General features: G+C 40.6%; 1 protein-coding gene across 1 annotated transcript in view; it reads right to left on the bottom strand.

The window, feature by feature from the left end:
• LOC144211930 (neurogenic locus notch homolog protein 1-like) overlaps positions 1 to 20,971 on the bottom strand; it is a 34,845-nt gene that overhangs the window by 4,988 nt on the left and 8,886 nt on the right. The window contains exons 6-8 of the mRNA XM_077739506.1: positions 9,167 to 9,314; positions 7,337 to 7,434; positions 2,198 to 2,485 (exon numbers count right to left, since the gene is read on the bottom strand). Of these exons, the coding sequence (XP_077595632.1) occupies positions 2,198 to 2,485; positions 7,337 to 7,434; positions 9,167 to 9,314 (534 nt within the window). The remainder of the gene's footprint in view (positions 1 to 2,197; positions 2,486 to 7,336; positions 7,435 to 9,166; positions 9,315 to 20,971) is intronic.

Here is a 20,971-nt window from a genome sequence, read left to right on the forward strand (position 1 = left end):
GTCAGCTGGGGTAGGCTCCAATAACTCCCGCGACCCTAGTAAGGATAAAGCGGTTCAGAAAATGAGATAAGATAGCATTCCTTCTTGAGTACAACTTCTGGCAACTTTACTGGCAACATTCTTTTGAGAATAAATCATAAACAGTTACCAGTGGCGGCCCAGTGGAGTGTGTGCTTAGCGCGTCAGCCGCACAGTCCTGGGTTGAAGTCCATGTCAGTCCACCTGTGTGGAGTTTTCATGTTGTCCCCCGGGCCTGTGTAGGTTTCCTCCGGGTACTCCGGTTTCCTCCCACATTCCCAAAATATTCCTTGGTAGGCTGGATGATTGGACTAAATTGCCTATAAGTAGGGGTGTGAGTGCGACTGGTTGTCCTTCTGCTTGTGCCCTGTGATTGGCTGGTCACCTCTTCTTCTGTTTATCCGAAGTCAGGCCGTGGGGGCACCATCTTCAGCAAGTAAATACAGTAATTGAATCTCATCAAATCTCAACCAATCAAATCTCAACCAATCAAATCTCAACCAATCAACTCTCAACCAATCAAATATCAACCAATCAAATCTCAACCAATCAAATCTCAACCAATCAACTCTCAACCAATCAAATATCAACCAATCAAATCTCAACCAATCAAATCTCACCCAATCAAATCGCACCTCATCGAACAGCACCTCATCCAATCTCCATTTTACCAATCTCACCTCATCTGATCTAAATCTAATCCTTAATACAATACAATCCAAATCAATCAAAATCTAATCCTTAATCCAATCCAATCAAAATCCAATCGAAATCTAAACCTCAATCCAGTCGAATCCAATCGAATAAAAATCTAAATTTTAATCCAGTCCAACCGAATAAAAATCTAAACCTTAATCCAATCACTGATGCGATATCCGATCCCCTACCCGATCCCAGATCCCCGACCCGAAACCCCGGCCGATCCCCAACCCGATCCCCGACCCTGTTGGGTTTATTCTGGATTACTATTATACATATATGTGTAGTAATTCCATTTCTTTGTTAAATCATTCTTCTTATTGTTCGGCTCGAGGTCATAAACAGCCGCCTGGTCCACTCTCACGTGGACTTCTTATCCAAGGATTGTTTATCCTACATTTCACCCAGTATCGGGCTCTGAGGGCTGTTGATCAGGAGGCAGCAAGGACTCGGGATATCTGCGACTTCTATAACACTTGTATAGTGTGCCTACCTCCTGACACACTTGGGGCTTCTTTATGTAATTGTTATATGATTGTTAGGTCAAATGAAGGCGTGATTGTTTTAATCCAAATGAGGGTTGTTTTTAGTTTCCTGTTCTGTTATTGTTAAAATACCTTGATTGTTCGTATAGTTACAGATGTTGTTTTTGCTGACGCATGTTGAATTAATCAACAACCTTGTGATTGTTTTAATTAATGGCCTTAAAGCCTTACGCAAATTACGGTTCGAGAGGATACTTTGAAAGCAAGGGGAAGTCTTGTTGCTCTTCTGTATTTTCTCTTAAGGTCCTTATCCATGATGCAATCTATTCAATTAAATGTCAATAATTGAATAAGAAGTCTGCCTGGAGTGATAGATGATTACATCAGAAGGGGAATTATTCATAAACCTACCACCCGACCCGACCCCCCACCCGATTTCATCACACCCACGACCCCATCCTCGACCCGATCCTCGACCCGATCCCCCACCCGATTCCATCACACCCACGACCCCATCCTCGACCCGATCCTCGACCCGATCCTCGACCCGATCTTCGACCCGATCCTTGATACTCGATCCGATCCTCGATCCGATCAGATCCCCGATCAGATCCCCGACCTGATCCCCGACCCCATCCCCGACCCCATCCCCGACCCCATCCCCGACCCCATCCCCGACCCCATCCCGACCCCATCCCCGACCCCATCCCGACCCCATCCCCGACCCCATCCCCATCCCCGACCCCATCCCCGACCCCATCCCCGACCCCATCCCCGACCCCATCCCGACCCCATCCCGACCCCATCCCCGACCCCATCCCCGACCCCATCCCCGACCCCATCCCCGACCCCATCCCCGACCCCATCCCCGACCCCATCCCCGACCCCATCCCCGACCCCATCCCCGACCCCATCCCCGACCCCATCCCCGACCCCATCCCCGACCCCATCCCCGACCCCATCCCCGACCCCATCCCCGACCCCATCCACCTCACCTCTGCCTGTGGGCTCCTCCTTTTCCCTTTGGTGTCAATGTGGCATGGCTTGGCTTTGCGGGGCAGCTTCACTGCTCTTTCCGATGAGAGGCAGGTGGCAGGAGAAGCTGGCAGTGGAACACGTCCTTCCAACAGACTCACAATGTCATGGTGCACGCACTCCTGGGCGGCATCCCGTGGGATGCGGTCTATGTGGTCGCTGATTTCCTGGTTGGCAAAGTGCTCCAGCAAGAGTTTGCATGTCTCGTAGCTCCCTTCCCGGGCTGCCAGGAAAAGAGGGGTTTCCTCCTGTGTATAAAACACAACTCAGAGCTGTTCATTTTGGGTAACTTTCTGATTATTTGGGGGCCTTTTGGGTCACTTCCTGATAATTTGGGGGTACTTAAAACTGACTTCCTAAAGAAGAGTGAAACCCTGTTGATTTGGGGGCATTTTGGATTTACTTCCTGTTGATATTAGATCAAATAGTGCCAGTATCAAGACTATATTTATTTTGGTGCCCTAAAATTAACCAGAAGGTGACCCAAAATTAACTCAATATGGGGACATCTAACTCATTGAAAATAGTAAAAAGAAATAATCCAATATTCACAGGAACTGACCTTAAAAAGTATCAAAATGTAAGAAAGTGCCCCAGAAATATATCTAGAAATCTGGAAACCTAGGACCTCAGGCGGAATATTATTGAATTCAATAGATTTGGCTTCACTGATCCATAATCCATAGTACTTTCCTTTGTATAATTAACCCAAAAAAAACAGAAAAAACAGTTTGCTTCTCATTTCTCTGCTGGTCAAAAAGCCAGAGTGGTTTGCCGTCAGGGGCCTTCAGGGCCTTCTCTGCTGGCCGTAGAAATATCTGAATCACAGACGGATGTTAATTGCATTTTGCCCATGAATAATTATTAAATAATTTCAAAGTGTCAGGTTCCTTTCATTGCTTTTTCCCTGGTTGCACTGCTTTCATTTGTGTATTTTCATATTTAAGCATTTAACCAAACCCATTTCCATACCTGTCAACTTGTACGTTTTACACGTATTTTATACGTTTTTTTTACCATTTCAAATCATGCACGCCGTACACCGACTTTTGTACGGGGATTTTTTGTTTAATTCGCCAATATTTATTAAAAACCGATCTCAACGAGACCATTGTGGCTAAAATCCAGATAGTCTCTAGGGCTGCTAGCCAACTACGCTACTGTGATCAATCGTTACTATTGTCACGGTATATCAGCAAAAATTATCCTCAATCGTATGTATTTTTTTAGCGGTGCGCACGGCAATATCGATAAAGGATGACATGCGCATGCGTAGATATACATGGAGTAAATACATCGTGGAAGCAAGCATGGAGGAGCCACCTAGTAAGAAACGAGTTACCGCGAGTAAACATGCGTCGTACGGTGTTTGTACGTTTTTTGGGGGGTTTGTACGGGGAATCATAATCATTTATTCGTTCCCAGGGCCAGAAATCTGCCTCAAGGCCTTAACAATCAGTTCTGCAGGCTCTGCGGCATGAAACAAGCTTCGATAAGACTGTAGCTTTAACCAATCAGGATTCGATTTGGTGACACAAAGGCCTTCTCATAGGCTTTCACCAACTGTGATTGGCTAGTAATAGAGTAGGCGGGCCAAAGTGAGCCTGCGAGAGACAGAAGAAAATGAAAGGATTTGGTTGCAGATTTGCTGAATAAGCCATTTTCCAGACGGACTTTTCAAGAAAAAAATGGACATCATTAAGAAAGGGTGGTTAACTCCGAAGCAAACAAGCCTGTTACAACAAGGAAAAGGGTTTGTCTGCTATTTTCAGTCCGCTAACTACGAGCGCTACCCCTGGCTCACGCGCTTCGAGGAACACTGCAAATTGTATTGTTGGCAGTGCTTGTTATTGGCCACCGTTCGACATGTGTTTGGAGCAACACAGGAATTAACAAATTTCACTTGTTTAACCAAAGCAGCAACGAGACACCAAAGCACTGCCGGTCACTTACAAGCAACGGTACTCTCCAAAACTTTTGAGGAAACCCGAGTGGAATTACAGTTCAGCGAGCAAGTGGGCAGGGAAACGGAGCGCAACAACAAAAAGGTAAAGATAAATAGGGAAATCTTAAAAAGTTTGAAAGACTGTAAACTTTCATTTCGGGGACACAATGAAAGCACTACATCCCTAAACAAAGTTTGGTTGATGGACATTTGGTCGACGGACGTTCGGTCGACGGGCGTTCGGTCGACGGGCGTTCGGTCGACGGACGTTCGGTCGACGGACGTTGGGTCGACGGACGTTGGGTCGACGGACGTTGGGTCGACGGACGTTGGGTCGACGGACGTTGGGTCGACGGACGTTGGGTCGACGGACGTTGGGTCGACGGACGTTGGGTCGACGGACGTTGGGTCGACGGACGTTGGGTCGACGGACGTTGGGTCGACGGACGTTGGGTCGACGGACGTTGGGTCGACGGACGTTGGGTCGACGGACGTTGGGTCGACGGACGTTGGGTCGACGGACGTTGGGTCGACGGACGTTGGGTCGACGGACGTTGGGTCGACGGACGTTCGGTCGACGGACGTTGGGTCGACGGACGTTCGGTCGACGGACGTTCGGTCGACGGACGTTCGGTCGACGGACGTTCGGTCGACGGACGTTCGGTCGACGGACGTTCGGTCGACGGACGTTCGGTCGACGGACGTTCGGTCGACGGACGTTCGGTCGACGGACGTTCGGTCGACGGACGTTCGGTCGACGGACGTTCGGTCGACGGACGTTCGGTCGTCGGACGTTCGGTCGACGGACGTTCGGTCGACGGACGTTCGGTCGACGGACGTTCGGTCGACGGACGTTCGGTCGACGGACGTTCGGTCGACGGACGTTCGGTCGACGGACGTTCGGTCGACGGACGTTCGGTCGACGGACGTTCGGTCGACGGACGTTCGGTCGACGGACGTTCGGTCGACGGACGTTCGGTCGACGGACGTCTGGTCGACGGACGTCTGGTCGGCGGACGTCTGGTCGACGGACGTTTGGTCGACGGACGTTTGGTCGACGGACGTTTGGTCGACGGACGTTTGGTCGACGGACGTTTGGTCGACGGACGTTTGGTACACAGACGTTTGGTCGCCGGACGTTTGGTCGACGGACGTTTGGTACACAGACGTTTGGTCGCCGGACACATGCCTGGTCGTGCAAGGTGTTGTCGCAGGCTAAAAGTTTATACTGAGACTTTTAGTTGTTTAATGGCCCGGACATTTTGTTGACGGGAGATTGTCTTAATATCAGTAATGCTGCATTCTGGGAATAATATAGCGTCCGACGACGTAGTGTCTCTCATGACTATAATTTTGAGAGTGAGTGAATCCGGCGACGAATTGTCTGTCCGACAAAATATCCGGCGCTGAATTTGTCGACAATCGTCTGTTCCGACAAAATGTCCGTCTGCCGAAATGTCCGTTCAACGAAACGTCCGTTTGACGAAACGTCCATTCGGTGAACTGTCCGACGACCAAACGTCCGTCATGGCTTCTTCATGGGAAGGCGTGTCGGTGTAGAGGACATCTTCAAATTATTCGGACCACCGATTCACGACCTCCCAAGTCCCAAGATTGCTATCTCAAGATACGAGCTTAATTCGTTCCGGGACTGAGCTCGCATGTTGATTTACTCGTAACTCAAATGAACGTTTCCTATAGGAATGAACTAAAAACAAATTCATTTGTTCCAAGCATCTGAAAAAAAAACACCAAAAACAGGATATTGGATTGGAAAAACATTTTTATTTGTTCTAATTCACGATTTATTAAAAAAGTTAAAACTAATTAGTGGATTAATAGTACTAAAATGTGTTTAAAAGTAATACAATTATACAAATTTCACGGAGGGGAGAGAGAGAAATGGAACAGAGAGAGGGGGAGGTAGAGAGAGACGTTTTGCCTTATGTCGCAACGCGCTTGCAACATAATATAAAAAAAAATTAATTAAGTTGGATTACGATACAGACACACTCAAAAATATGTTTAATCAGTGATGTGCCATCAGGGCGTTCAAGGCGTTCTCTGCTGGCCTAAGAAACGTGAATAACAGACTGATTTTAATTATATTTTGTCCATGAATACTTTAATAATTTAAAATTTTCTATAAGCTTCCTTTCATTGCTTTTCCCTGGTTCCACTGCTTCCAGATGTGTGTTTTCATATTGAAGCATTTAACGGTTCACATTTCAGTCATTATTTGTTGCAAGGGTCAGAAATCTTCCCCAAAGCCTTCACAATAAGTTCTGCAGGCTCTGCTGCATCAAACAAGTGTCAACATTCTTAAGATATATGAAGTCATTTTAAAACTTGACAGTGGGAAAAAATGAATATTCCTAAAGAAGTCAGTAAAACATTTGGGAGCCTCCTCTGTGTTCGACCAATTAGAATAGTAAATATATATAATGAAGACACGTATCATTTATCTCTCTCGCTCTAATTCTCTAATCCACTTTCTCCTCATTAGGGTCGCGGGGGGTTCTGGAGCCTATCCCTGCTGAATTCGGGCCCGAGACAGGTAGACACCCTGAATTGGTGGCCAGCCAATCGCAGAGCACGAGGAGACAAAAAAAACATTCACACTCACAGGCATACCTTTGGGCAATTTAGATTGTCCCACCAGCCTACCATGCACGTTTTTGGAACATAGGAGTAAACCGGAGTACCACGAGAAAACCAATGCAGACTTTGTTTGAGTAATCCTTTAAATAAATTACGTACACCCCTGGGTATCTGCCCTCTCCTGTACTCTCGTAAAGTTAGTGTTTTTTAAGAAAGCTGATGGCCAAATTACATGAATGATTTTTTAGCTACAATTTCAATAATTATGAATCTGTGTGAGTGCTGATCATTTTTTTTTGTAACACTCTTAGAGACTATTCTTCTAATTGTTGTGTTGAAATCTGTGAAAGTCGACCTTTTAATAAACAGCAAATAATCCAGAATGTACAAGAAAAGACCGAAAATCTACACAAAACATTTGGATGATATTTATAGATAATTTGGATTTTAAGTTACTTGCAAGCCATATTTACATATTTTTTATTTATTTATTTTTCTCTAGAGAGGGCTTATAGATTATTTTTTCCTACTTACAAAGTGCCAATTTGCCTACCTTGTTATTTTGCATATCCTTATTGGCCCCACTCTTGAGAAGAAGGGTGGTGGCTTCCATGTTATTGACAGCGGCAGCCCAGTGCAGCGCCGATTTACCTTGGAGAAAGTACGGACTGCGTTAGAAGGAAGAATGCTTAACAAATAAAAGGAAGTGATCCGAAATGACCCAAAAATAATGACTGCAAATAATCAGGAAGGGACCGGAAATGTAATTCGGAAGTTATGTGGAAATGCCCTTAAAACAATAGGGAGTTTAAATGGTTTTGAAAGTTTTCTCTTCATTTCTGGACATTAAATGACAAAAATACACAGGAAGTGGCCTGTCAAGGCTCTATTGAGTAATGAACAAGAGGTGACAAACAAATGCCTCCAAATCAATAGAAACTTATCAAGAAATTAAAGAAAGTGACCATGGAATGTTGCAAAATGTGCAGGAAGTGATGAATAAAAAAAATAAAGAGGAGAGAGACCCTATAATTACCCTAAAAATAATAGGAACTGATAGAAAATGTATAAGAACTGCCAGATAAACGTGTTTAAATGGTGCTCGGACGTTTGGTCGTTGGTCTTTTGGTCCCCGTTGGTCGCCGTTAAGGTTAGGGTTGTCAAATGTACTTAGATATTAAACCCTAAGCCTAAACCTAAAACCAAGCCCAAGCCTAAACCTAAACCTAAACCCAAGACTAAGCCTAAGCCTAAACCTAAGCCAAAGCCTAAGCCTAAACCAAGGCCTAAACCTAAACCAAAGCCTAAACCTAAACCAAAGCCTAAACCTAAACCAAAGCCTAAGCCTAAGCCTAAGCCTAAACCTAAACCTAAACCTAAACCTAAGCCTAAACCTAAGCCTAAACCTAAGCCTAAACCTAGGCCTAAACATAAGCCTAAACCTAGGCCTAAACCTAAGCCTAAACCTAGGCCTAAACCTAGGCCTAAAACTAAGCCTAGGCCTAAAACTAAGCCTAAGCCTAAAACTAAGCCTAAGCCTAAAACTAAGCCTAAGCCTAAGCCTAAGCCTAAACCTAAACCTAAGCCTAAACCTAAACCTAAAAGTAAAAGTAAAACTAAAACTAAAAAAATTAAAAGTAAAAGTAAAAGTAAAAGTAAAGGTGAAGGTAAAGGTAAAGGTAAAGGTAAAGGTAAAGGTAAAGGTAAAGGTAAAGGTAAAGGTAAAGGTAAAGGTAAAGGTAAAGGGAAAGGGAAAGGGAAAGGGAAAGGGAAAGGGAAAGAGAAAGAGAAAGGGAAAGGTAAAGGTAAAGGTAAAGGTAAAGGGACAACTAAAACTAAAACTAAAACTAAGCCGAAGCCTAAACTTAAGCCTAAACCTATGTCTAAACCTAAGCCTAAACCTAAGCCTATACCTAAACCTAAACCGAAACCTAAACCGAAACCTAAGCTTAAACCTAAACCTAACCCTAACGGCGACCAAAAGACCGGCTACCAAAATACCGGGGACTAAAAGACCATCGACCAACGGGGACCAAAAGAGCAGCGACAAAAAGACCAGCGACCAAACGTCCGGTCACAATTCAAATGAACAGGAAATGATAAAAATCACGCCTCTGGCCCGGGGACAGCTGGGATTGGCTCAAGCAACACCCACAACCCTAATGAGGATAAAGCGGTTCAGAAAACTGGATTAGATGAGGAAATGATAAAAATCAAGCCTCTGGCCCGGGGACAGTTGGGATTGGCTCAAGCAACACCCACGACCCTAATGAGGATAAAGCGGTTCAGAAAACTGGATTAGATGAGGAAATGACAAATGATAAACAGGGGAAAAATCTAGAAATAGCATCTTGTGATTTTTATTTATTTATTTATTTTTTACCAAAATCATCCACGGCATTGACATCGGCGTGAGAGTTAATGAGCGTGTCAACTGTCCCCTCCACCGCTAGCCTGGAAGCCAAGATGAGGGGTGTAGTACCGTCATACATGCGGGCATCCAAGTCCGTGGCGCGATTCCTGATCAAAATCTATGTAAAGCAAACAAGTTGCAAATTTAGCCATTCCTTAGTGTCAACATCGTTTTTCATTCGTCCCCTTTGGGACAAATTAATTGGACATGTAGTGATGTAAATGGGAGACAATGAGTTCATTTTGGTTCCCTGATTGTGGTTTATTTATATTTGACAACTCCATGTTAAATTTAATGCATTTACATATCAACTATTGCAGGGGTGGCCAACCAGTCAGAGACCAAGAGCCGCATTTTTTACTGTGTTACCACAAAGAGCCACATCACACACATACCTTTGCTCAGCCAGATTTATTGTAAATGTCACACACCAGCATAGTAATGACATAAATTGACTCCTACAGTACTAACAGCACAGGCCAGTCATTATCAACAATGAACATTGTGTGCACTGTCTCACACAGACAAACTCTCAGTTCAACCAAGTCCACAAACAAAAATATAATAATTTACAATAGCGTTTTTCTTTTACTATGCATGTTACTTAGTGGGACTTCTGGCATAAAATCAGAGCCTATTTTTGCGCAACATTCGCTCCTTGTGAGCTGTCATTTATTATGAATGGCTTTTAACTAGCGCGCCCACCACGTGGTGTACGCCTCGCTCTCCTATTGGCTGCTCCCGGCTGAGCACTCTCGCCATTGGTCTGCCTCGCAGGGGATGTGGCTTTTTCAGCCGACGCTGGATCTTTGGGATACTTTTTGTGTGCGCGACGCCGTTCATTGTCGCATCTGGTTCACGGGAGCTCTCCCACTCTGTTAAAAATGTTTACTCAAATGAGTTTGCTCCTACTGGGAAACTTTGAGGTATTTTCATCCCAAGCACATGCGCATTGGACGAAAATACCGTATTGAACTCAAGCGAAGTGCACACGCAAATAAAAATAAAACACAAATACAAACTTTGATATGGACGTAAGAGCCGCATGAAACCGGGCAAAGAGCCGCATGTGGCTCGGGAGCCGCAGGTTGGCCACCCCTGAACTATTGTTAATATTTAGACAATAGCTGTTGATTGTTGGGCATTTTAGATAGCTTAATGTTCATTACCGGTCAATTCGTGTTGATTTAGAATCACTCCCTAATGAATTTAGGACACTTTTGGGTCACTTCCTATACCTATTCAAGTTATTCATTCATTTTGTGTACCACTTGACTTGACTGGATAAAGAACTTCTTGACTGGCCGACCAGAAACTGTCAGAGTGGGTCCACACTTCTCTTCCTCCATTACACTGAGCAGAGGCTCACCACAAGGCAGTGTACTGAGTCCTCTCCTGTACTCCCTGTACACATACAACTGCACACCAGCCCACCAGACAAACTCCATCATCAAATTTGCCGATGACACCACTGTGATCGGACTCATCTCAGGCTGTGATGAGTCGGCTTACAGAGACGAGGTCGACAAACTGTCTCTTTGGTGCTCGGCGAACAATCTTACACTAAATACCACAAAGACTAAAGAAATAATCCTGGACTTTCGCAAGCACAGCACAGACATGGCCCCACTCCTCATTAGTATGTGTAGACAGGGTCCAGTCCTTCGAATTTCTGCGAGTCCATGTCATGGATAGGTTCTCCTGGTCTACAAACACCACAGGGGTAGTGAAGAAGGCCCAGAAACGACTCCACTTTCTCTGGGTACTGAGAAGGAACAAATTGGACACCAAGCTTCTGGCAACCTTCTACAGAGCCACTGTGAAGAGCATCCTGGCTTACTGCATTACAGTGTGGTATGCCGGAAGCACAGCAGCAGACAAAAAAAGCCATGCAGAGGGTGATTAACACTGCCCAGAAGATCGTCGGCTGCTCTCTGCCAACACTGGAAGACATTGCCAACCCCCGGTACCTCAGAAGAGACGGGTCCATTGTTGGGAACCCATACCATCCTGGACACGGCCTGTTCCAGTTGCTTCCATCTGGCAGACGCTACAGGTCCTACAAAGCACGGACAAACAGGCTGACTGGGGGAGGGTAAGTAAGAAGACAGTGAAAGGTAAGTGATCCATCTTATTCTTGTGAGGCAACTTGCAGTCGCCGGATTGATGGCGCTCAAGGAGGGGGAGAGCTAACAAATATGATTATGTCATAAATGGGTCTTGCCTGGGAAGACGAAATTGTGGAGAAGCACTATACAATTTCGTCATACGCTGCTGAGGGTATGATGACTACTAGGCTTTTTGTCAAGTCAATGATGACGACAATGCAGGAACATCGCGCTGAACAGCACTCCACTGTTAGAGCTTTCACTCTCCACATTGCAGTTTGGTAATAAACCCCTTTCCTATTAAATTGATCTCACTCTTTTTTAACCTGCTCCTAAAGTGTATTTCAGATCTATCATTAATGAACATATATTTGTAAATATGTAAGTTTGCACCAGAAGGCGTTCAATAAAGATGGAAATTAGCCCTCAGCTCACATATTAACTTAAACATGTTCATTAACATGAATATTTTGTTAATATGTGCATATTAATTGCCCCTTGTTAAATGAATCAAACTCAAACAGCCTACCATTCATGTTCGCCACGCAAGCTCAGGGAGAACAGACAAACTCCACACAAGACAGTCCGAACCTAGGATTGAACCGTCGACTATTCATTTTCATGTTATTTGTTAAGGGGCCTATCATTTTTTCCAGGATGGCACCGTCACACTGCAGCCAGTGGCAGTAGCTCTGTCCACTCTCATTTGTTTTTTGTGTTTTACAGCCTTTCTATGTTTTTTTTAATTACAATTTAATATTTCTTAATATATTCCTTTTTACTTTACTTTGTACTTTATACTTTTTACTTTGATGTTTTTACAACTTTCTTTGTTCTGTTAGCCTGGCTTCTTTTTGCTACTTCTTTTTTGGAACCATTCAGCCATGCATACGCTGGCATACGCAGGGGACTAGCTGTTACAATACGTAGAAGAAGGGGCAACACCTCAATGCCGCTGGAAATTCAGAGCTGAACAAAAGTGCCGGGAGAAATAGCAACGCTTCAGACCAACCATTCCATCATGAGATCAGATGGAAGAACTGTCGGCGCTTATCAGGCCTGAAGCTCAGTCAAGGGGTTCTACTCTGCTACTGTTGTTCTATTCTTCAGCTCCACACTACTGAAGAACTGTGCGGATAAGCTTGAAAAGATTGGAAGAGTGACTGCATATTTTCTACCTCGGTCACAGTCTGCAGAAGTTCCCCATCTTGTGAAAAAACTGGAACCGCACACAGGAAGCTGTGTGTGGTTCCAGTTTTTTCCAACTGAACAACGTATTTCTCTTGAGTTTATATCTGTTTTTGCTACTGCAACCAAGATGGTGCCGCTCAAGTTGCTGGAAGCTCCGTCCGCTCTTGCTTTTGTGTTTTTGCTGCTTTTCTGTCTTAATGTTTTGATTTGGTGATTCTTAATGATCCCATATAGTTTGCTTTGCTTTGTGCTTTGTTGTTCTGTGGCCTTGCCGACTGTATTGTCTAACTTGTAAATATGTGTAACTATGCCTTTCCTATTTCTGCATTCTCAGCCTCTTGCTACTGTTACAATGAAATTTCCCAAACACGGGATGAATAGTTATCTAATCCAATCAATTTTGTGTCACACCCTGTTTTTTACCCGTTTTTTTTCAGCATTTAGTGCCACTCTGTTACTTTTTTGGGTCACTTTCTATATATCTGGCATTTCTTCCTCTATTTTTTTCTGAGTTTTTGGTCATTTCCTTTTTCTTTTTGATCAAATAAAGATTTGGAGTCATTTTCATGTTGACCTTTTGACATTTGGGTCACATTTAATGTATTTTTATTCAAATCCTGTTGATCCTTTTAGTCACTTTTGATCGTTTGTCGTACTTCCTAATGATAAAGGATTCTGGTTGATTTTTCAACATTACGGGTCACTCCGAATCTTTTGTTACCAAAGAAGACAAGTTAGAGATGCTACACAAAAAAAGTGAAAAAGTGGGTTTGAATCTTGGGAAAGTTTAGTTTAAAACCCTACTCTGAGGCTTGACTTTAAACCCTACCAAGTGTGAAGCCCTACTTTTAGTCAGTCATTTTTTTTATAACATTACAAAACAAATTTCATTTACAAGGTTTTTCAGTTCCTTTTGATGCAGTCATTTATTAATTTTTTCTCACTTTTCGTCACCTCTGGATGATTTTTGATACTCCCTGATGGAGTGTTTAGGCGTTGCTTCTATATTAGAACATTTTGTTTTTTGATCAACCGGTCAGGGACAGGGAAGCAGGTAGCTGCCTTTGTTCAGGGCAATCTGACCGTGGCTGACTACATGATTCAATTTCAAATTTGGTTGTGGAATGTGGATTTGACAACGCAGCACTATGCGCTATCTTTCGATGTGGACTTACTCGCACGATCAAGGATGAGCAGGCTGCTCGGGATGACCAGACCGCGCTGGGGGAGCTATTCGCCTTGGCACTCCGGTTGGATAATCGTCTACGGGGGTGCGAGCTAGAGTGACGAGAGCGGAACACATGCAAATTGGCGGGGATGTCTCCCATTGGAGCGAATGAGGAGACGAGCTGGCGTGTGCCTATATTGCAGCTTGCCAGGTCATCGAGTGGCCACATGTGAAGTGCTGCCCTCGTAGAAGAGACGACAAAGACCCCATGTCTCGTAGAGTTAGGGTAGTTGTTTTTCGTGGTCCTTTGTACACAACAATGCAGTTCTCCTTCAAGTATACCTTCAGGCATGTTTGCACTGGTGCTGCAACAGTAGGATCATTAACACTAACTATTCCCCTGATCTTGAGCCTTTCCTTTGTAGAGCTCTGCCGATCAATAGTAATATTGTTTACCCGCTATGTAAATGTAACCAACACGAGGAAAAAGCAGGCGGTTGGGGAAATGCAAAGTCCGCCCAGTGGTCGTAGAAATATTTTATACACTAAAGAGATGCAAAAAAGACAGTGTCATGGCCATTTGAATTGGTGGCATCACGAAATTTTGATCGTATCTTGGGGGAATTATTCGACCGAAATTTTTGTCGTGAGACTTAGCACAGGAACAGCAACCCCGTCTATCTCCATGAAGTCTTTTACTTCTGCTCTCGACTCAAAAAAATCTCTTCAACACGTTTCCCCTGCTGAGCCAACGTACCTCAGTGAAGTAGAGCACATCCCCATATTCTGACTGCATTTCCTCCAAAAAAGATCTGATTTGGTTGATGCATTTCACAACGACAAACATCACATTGTCGAACTTCAGGCATCTGCTGCAAAGGGCCTGCAGATGGATAATGCAGTACAGAGCTATGGCCTCCTCCACACCCTCCACTTCCAGTATTTTTTACAAGTGCTACCAGTCCATTCTTCCTCCCCATCATTGGTGGGGCTCCATCAGTTGTTATTCCAACACAGCTCTTCCATGGCAAACAGGCATTCTCAATGGCATCACACAGCTGGTAAAATAATTCCTTAGCGGTGGTCTGGCCATACAGTGGAATTACTGTGAGCAACTCCTCCATCACTTCAAAATTGTCATCAACACCACAAACATTTATTGCGAGTTGGGCAGTGTCAGTGATGTCTGTGGTCTCATCAAGAGCCACTGAATATACACTGAAATACTGCTTTCTCACACAGTTGATCATATATGTCACTTGACAGATCAGAAATGTGCTCTACCACGGTGTTGGCAGAAAGGCTGATGTGGTTGAACTGACTTTTCTTTTCTGGACAGACAATATGTGGAGCCTGTAATATGCACTTTTTGATAAATTCACCTTCTGTGAATGGATTTCCTGCTTTAGCAATCAGCTCACAAATGGCGTAGCTAGCTTCGACTGCTGCATTACTTTCTTTGGTAGCCTTCTTGAAGAAATCCTGTTGCCTCAGAAGACGTGTTTTAAGACCGGCTACCTGGTTGGCTCTCTCATCTCCCTGGTATTTTTCATACTCCTCAGCATGTCTCATAGTATAATGACGTTTCAAATTGTATTTCTTGTGCACCGCAACTTTTTCAGTGCAAATGAGACACTTCGGGGTGCTCAACAATGAAATATTGCACTCCCCACTTTTCTCCGAATTTCTCAAGTGTAATGTTACGCACTTACTCTTAAGTTTCAGTTTCATTCGCGGAGATGGCTACAGACACAGACTTAAGTTTGATCATTGATCATAGCGCCTCATTCAGTTCTATGCTGAGATCAGCAGAGGACTGTGTGCGCCGAGCGGAGTGATCGGCTTCACGCCTTCTCCTCCGCCTAGCTGATTGGAGGAATGAATGAATGAGTGAGCGAGGCACTGTACAGCCCGGCCAATGTCCTGCCCTCCAGAGCTGTATACCTCACCGTGATTGATTCATTCAGCTCCGAACACAATGTCATTCATATCAATCTTGCGGACCGCACGAATATTAATCTTTCATATTAAGACGGGGCCCGCAAAGTATCGTCCCGGGGGCCACAGTTGCCCCGCGGGCCACGAGTTTGAGATGCATGCTGGAGGGCTATGTTTCTTGAACATTTAAATTTTACTATTAACATCACCTACTACCCGGGCTCGAAGACTGTCAAGATTGATGCCCTGTAAAGGTTACGTGAAATGGCAGGGGATGCAGCCTCTGAGGAGACTGTCCTCCCCTTCCCCTGATTGTGGGCACATTGATATGGGAAGTCAAGGACATCGTGAGGAAGGCATTGGAGTTGGTTACAGTGCCTGGGGGCTGCCCACTGACAAACAATTCATTCCAGAGACCCAACGTGCTAGAATACTGAAGGGGGGCCACGCGTTGATGTCAAACAGTTGGCGCCAGTTTGTCTCGCAAGTCCGGGTAGCGTTCTACAAGGCCCCTTTGTCCGGCCGGCTACCACTTTCAATCGAACGGTCAGACAGAAAGGAACAACCAGGATCTGGAAACGGCCCTTCGCTATGTTTGCTTATGTCACCCGGGATCCTGGACTTCGCATCTTCCATGAATCGAGTTTGCTCACAACACCTTTGTCTGCTCAGCAACGGGTCGGTTGCCCTTCATCCGTGTGTATGAATGTAAAAAGCTTCTGTTACCCCTCCAGGAGACTAAGGTGGCAGTTCCGTCAGTGCAATCCACCTTCAACGAGCCCACAAGGTCTGGAGGGACACGGGCAGCACTGGTTTGCACAGCGGCTACTACTCGTATGATCGCTGACCGTCATAGTAGACCTGCCCCAACCTGTGGCCCTGGCCAGATGGTCTGGCTGTTTGTCTACCTCTCCCTAGTTTATTTCAAATGCTGGGTCCAAAGTTTGTGGGTCCATTTGAGGTAGATAATATTGTGAATCCAGTTGCCATCAGGCTTAAACTCCCCAGCTCCATGAAGGTGCATTTCCGTGTTCCATGTCTCCCTGCTCAAGCCGGTGTATTTTTTCCTTCTAAATCCTCCACAGTCTGGTCGATGGTGGCCCCCTGTATTATACTGTGTGGATCGTTCTCAACTACCGTAGGCAGGGTAATGGGGGTGCAGTGTTTGATGACTGGGTGGGGTATGGCCCTGAGGAACGTTCTTGGATGATATATATATATATATATATATATATATATATATATATATATATATATATATATATATATATATATATATATATATATATATATATATATATATATATATATATATATATATATATATATATATATATATATATATATATATATATATATATATATATCTCTCTCGATCTCTCTCTCTCTCTCTCTCTCTATCTCTATCTCTATCTCTATCTCTATCTCTATCTCTATCTCTATCTCTATCTCTATCTCTATCTCTATCTCTATCTCTATCTCTATCTCTATCTCTATCTCTATCTCTATCTCTATCTCTATCTCTATCTCTATCTCTATCTCTATCTCTATCTCTATCTCTATCTCTATCTCTATCTCTATCTCTATCTCTATCTCTATCTCTATCTCTATCTCTATCTCTATCTCTATCTCTATCTCTATCTCTATCTCTATCTCTATCTCTATCTCTATCTCTATCTCTATCTCTATCTCTATCTCTATCTCTATCTCTATCTCTATCTCTATCTCTATCTCTATCTCTATCTCTATCTCTATCTCTATCTCTATCTCTATCTCTATCTCTATCTCTATCTCTATCTCTATCTCTATCTCTATCTCTATCTCTATCTCTATCTCTATCTCTATCTCTATCTCTATCTCTATCTCTATCTCTATCTCTATCTCTATCTCTATCTCTATCTCTATCTCTATCTCTATCTCTATCTCTATCTCTATCTCTATCTCTATCTCTATCTCTATCTCTATCTCTATCTCTATCTCTATCTCTATCTCTATCTCTATCTCTATCTCTATCTCTATCTCTATCTCTATCTCTATCTCTATCTCTATCTCTATCTCTATCTCTATCTCTATCTCTATCTCTATCTCTATCTCTATCTCTATCTCTATCTCTATCTCTATCTCTATCTCTATCTCTATCTCTATCTCTATCTCTATCTCTATCTCTATCTCTATCTCTATCTCTATCTCTATCTCTATCTCTATCTCTATCTCTATCTCTATCTCTATCTCTATCTCTATCTCTATCTCTATCTCTATCTCTATCTCTATCTCTATCTCTATCTCTATCTCTATCTCTATCTCTATCTCTATCTCTATCTCTATCTCTATCTCTATCTCTATCTCTATCTCTATCTCTATCTCTATCTCTATCTCTATCTCTATCTCTATCTCTATCTCTATCTCTATCTCTATCTCTATCTCTATCTCTATCTCTATCTCTATCTCTATCTCTATCTCTATCTCTATCTCTATCTCTATCTCTATCTCTATCTCTATCTCTATCTCTATCTCTATCTCTATCTCTATCTCTATCTCTATCTCTATCTCTATCTCTATCTCTATCTCTATCTCTATCTCTATCTCTATCTCTATCTCTATCTCTATCTCTATCTCTATCTCTATCTCTATCTCTATCTCTATCTCTATCTCTATCTCTATCTCTATCTCTATCTCTATCTCTATCTCTATCTCTATCTCTATCTCTATCTCTATCTCTATCTCTATCTCTATATATCTATAAATCTATAAATCTATATATATCTATAAATCTATAAATCTATATATATCTATATATCTATATATCTATATATCTATATATCTATATATCTATATATCTATATATCTATATATCTATATATCTATATATCTATATATCTATATATCTATATATCTATATATCTATATATCTATATATCTATATATCTATATATCTATATATCTATATATATATCTATATATCTATATATCTATATATCTATATATCTATATATCTATATATCTATATATCTATATATCTATATATCTATATATCTATATATCTATATATCTATATATCTATATATCTATATATCTATATATCTATATATCTATATATCTATATATCTATATATCTATATATCTATATATCTATATATCTATATATCTATATATCTATATATCTATATATCTATATATCTATATATCTATATATCTATATATCTATATATCTATATATCTATATATCTATATATCTATATATCTATATATCTATATATCTATATATCTATATATCTATATATCTATATATCTATATATCTATATATCTATATATCTATATATCTATATATCTATATATCTATATATCTATATATATATCTATATATCTATATATCTATATATCTATATATCTATATATCTATATATCTATATATCTATATATCTATATATCTATATATCTATATATCTATATATCTATATATCTATATATCTATATATCTATATATCTATATATCTATATATCTATATATCTATATATCTATATATCTATATATCTATATATCTATATATCTATATATCTATATATCTATATATCTATATATCTATATATCTATATATCTATATATCTATATATCTATATATCTATATATCTATATATCTATATATCTATATATCTATATATCTATATATCTATATATCTATATATCTATATATCTATATATCTATATATCTATATATCTATATATCTATATATCTATATATCTATATATCTATATATCTATATATCTATATATCTATATATCTATATATCTATATATCTATATATCTATATATCTATATATCTATATATCTATATATCTATATATCTATATATCTATATATCTATATATCTATATATCTATATATCTATATATCTATATATCTATATATCTATATATCTATATATCTATATATCTATATATCTATATATCTATATATCTATATATCTATATATCTATATATCTATATATCTATATATCTATATTCTACATTTCTACATATCTACATATCTACATATCTACATATCTACATATCTACATATCTACATATCTACATATCTACATATCTACATATCTACATATCTACATATCTACATATCTACATATCTACATATCTACATATCTACATATCTACATATCTACATATCTACATATCTACATATCTACATATCTACATATCTACATATCTACATATCTACATATCTACATATCTACATATCTACATATCTACATATCTACATATCTACATATCTACATATCTACATATCTACATATCTACATATCTACATATCTACATATCTACATATCTACATATCTACATATCTACATATCTACATATCTACATATCTACATATCTACATATCTACATATCTACATATCTACATATCTACATATCTACATATCTACATATCTACATATCTACATATCTACATATCTACATATCTACATATCTACATATCTACATATCTACATATCTACATATCTACATATCTACATATCTACATATCTACATATCTACATATCTACATATCTACATATCTACATATCTACATATCTACATATCTACATATCTACATATCTACATATCTACATATCTACATATCTACATATCTACATATCTACATATCTACATATCTACATATCTACATATCTACATATCTACATATCTACATATCTACATATCTACATATCTACATATCTACATATCTACATATCTACATATCTACATATCTACATATCTACATATCTACATATCTACATATCTACATATCTACATATCTACATATCTACATATCTACATATCTACATATCTACATATCTACATATCTACATATCTACATATCTACATATCTACATATCTACATATCTACATATCTACATATCTACATATCTACATATCTACATATCTACATATCTACATATCTACATATCTACATATCTACATATCTACATATCTACATATCTACATATCTACATATCTACATATCTACATATCTACATATCTACATATCTACATATCTACATATCTACATATCTACATATCTACATATCTACATATCTACATATCTACATATCTACATATCTACATATCTACATATCTACATATCTACATATCTACATATCTACATATCTACATATCTACATATCTACATATCTACATATCTACATATCTACATATCTACATATCTACATATCTACATATCTACATATCTACATATCTACATATCTACATATCTACATATCTACATATCTACATATCTACATATCTACATATCTACATATCTACATATCTACATATCTACATATCTACATATCTACATATCTACATATCTACATATCTACATATCTACAT

The sequence above is a fragment of the Stigmatopora nigra genome, chromosome 18 (assembly GCF_051989575.1).
Source record: "Stigmatopora nigra isolate UIUO_SnigA chromosome 18, RoL_Snig_1.1, whole genome shotgun sequence".
NCBI lineage: Eukaryota > Metazoa > Chordata > Actinopteri > Syngnathiformes > Syngnathidae > Stigmatopora > Stigmatopora nigra.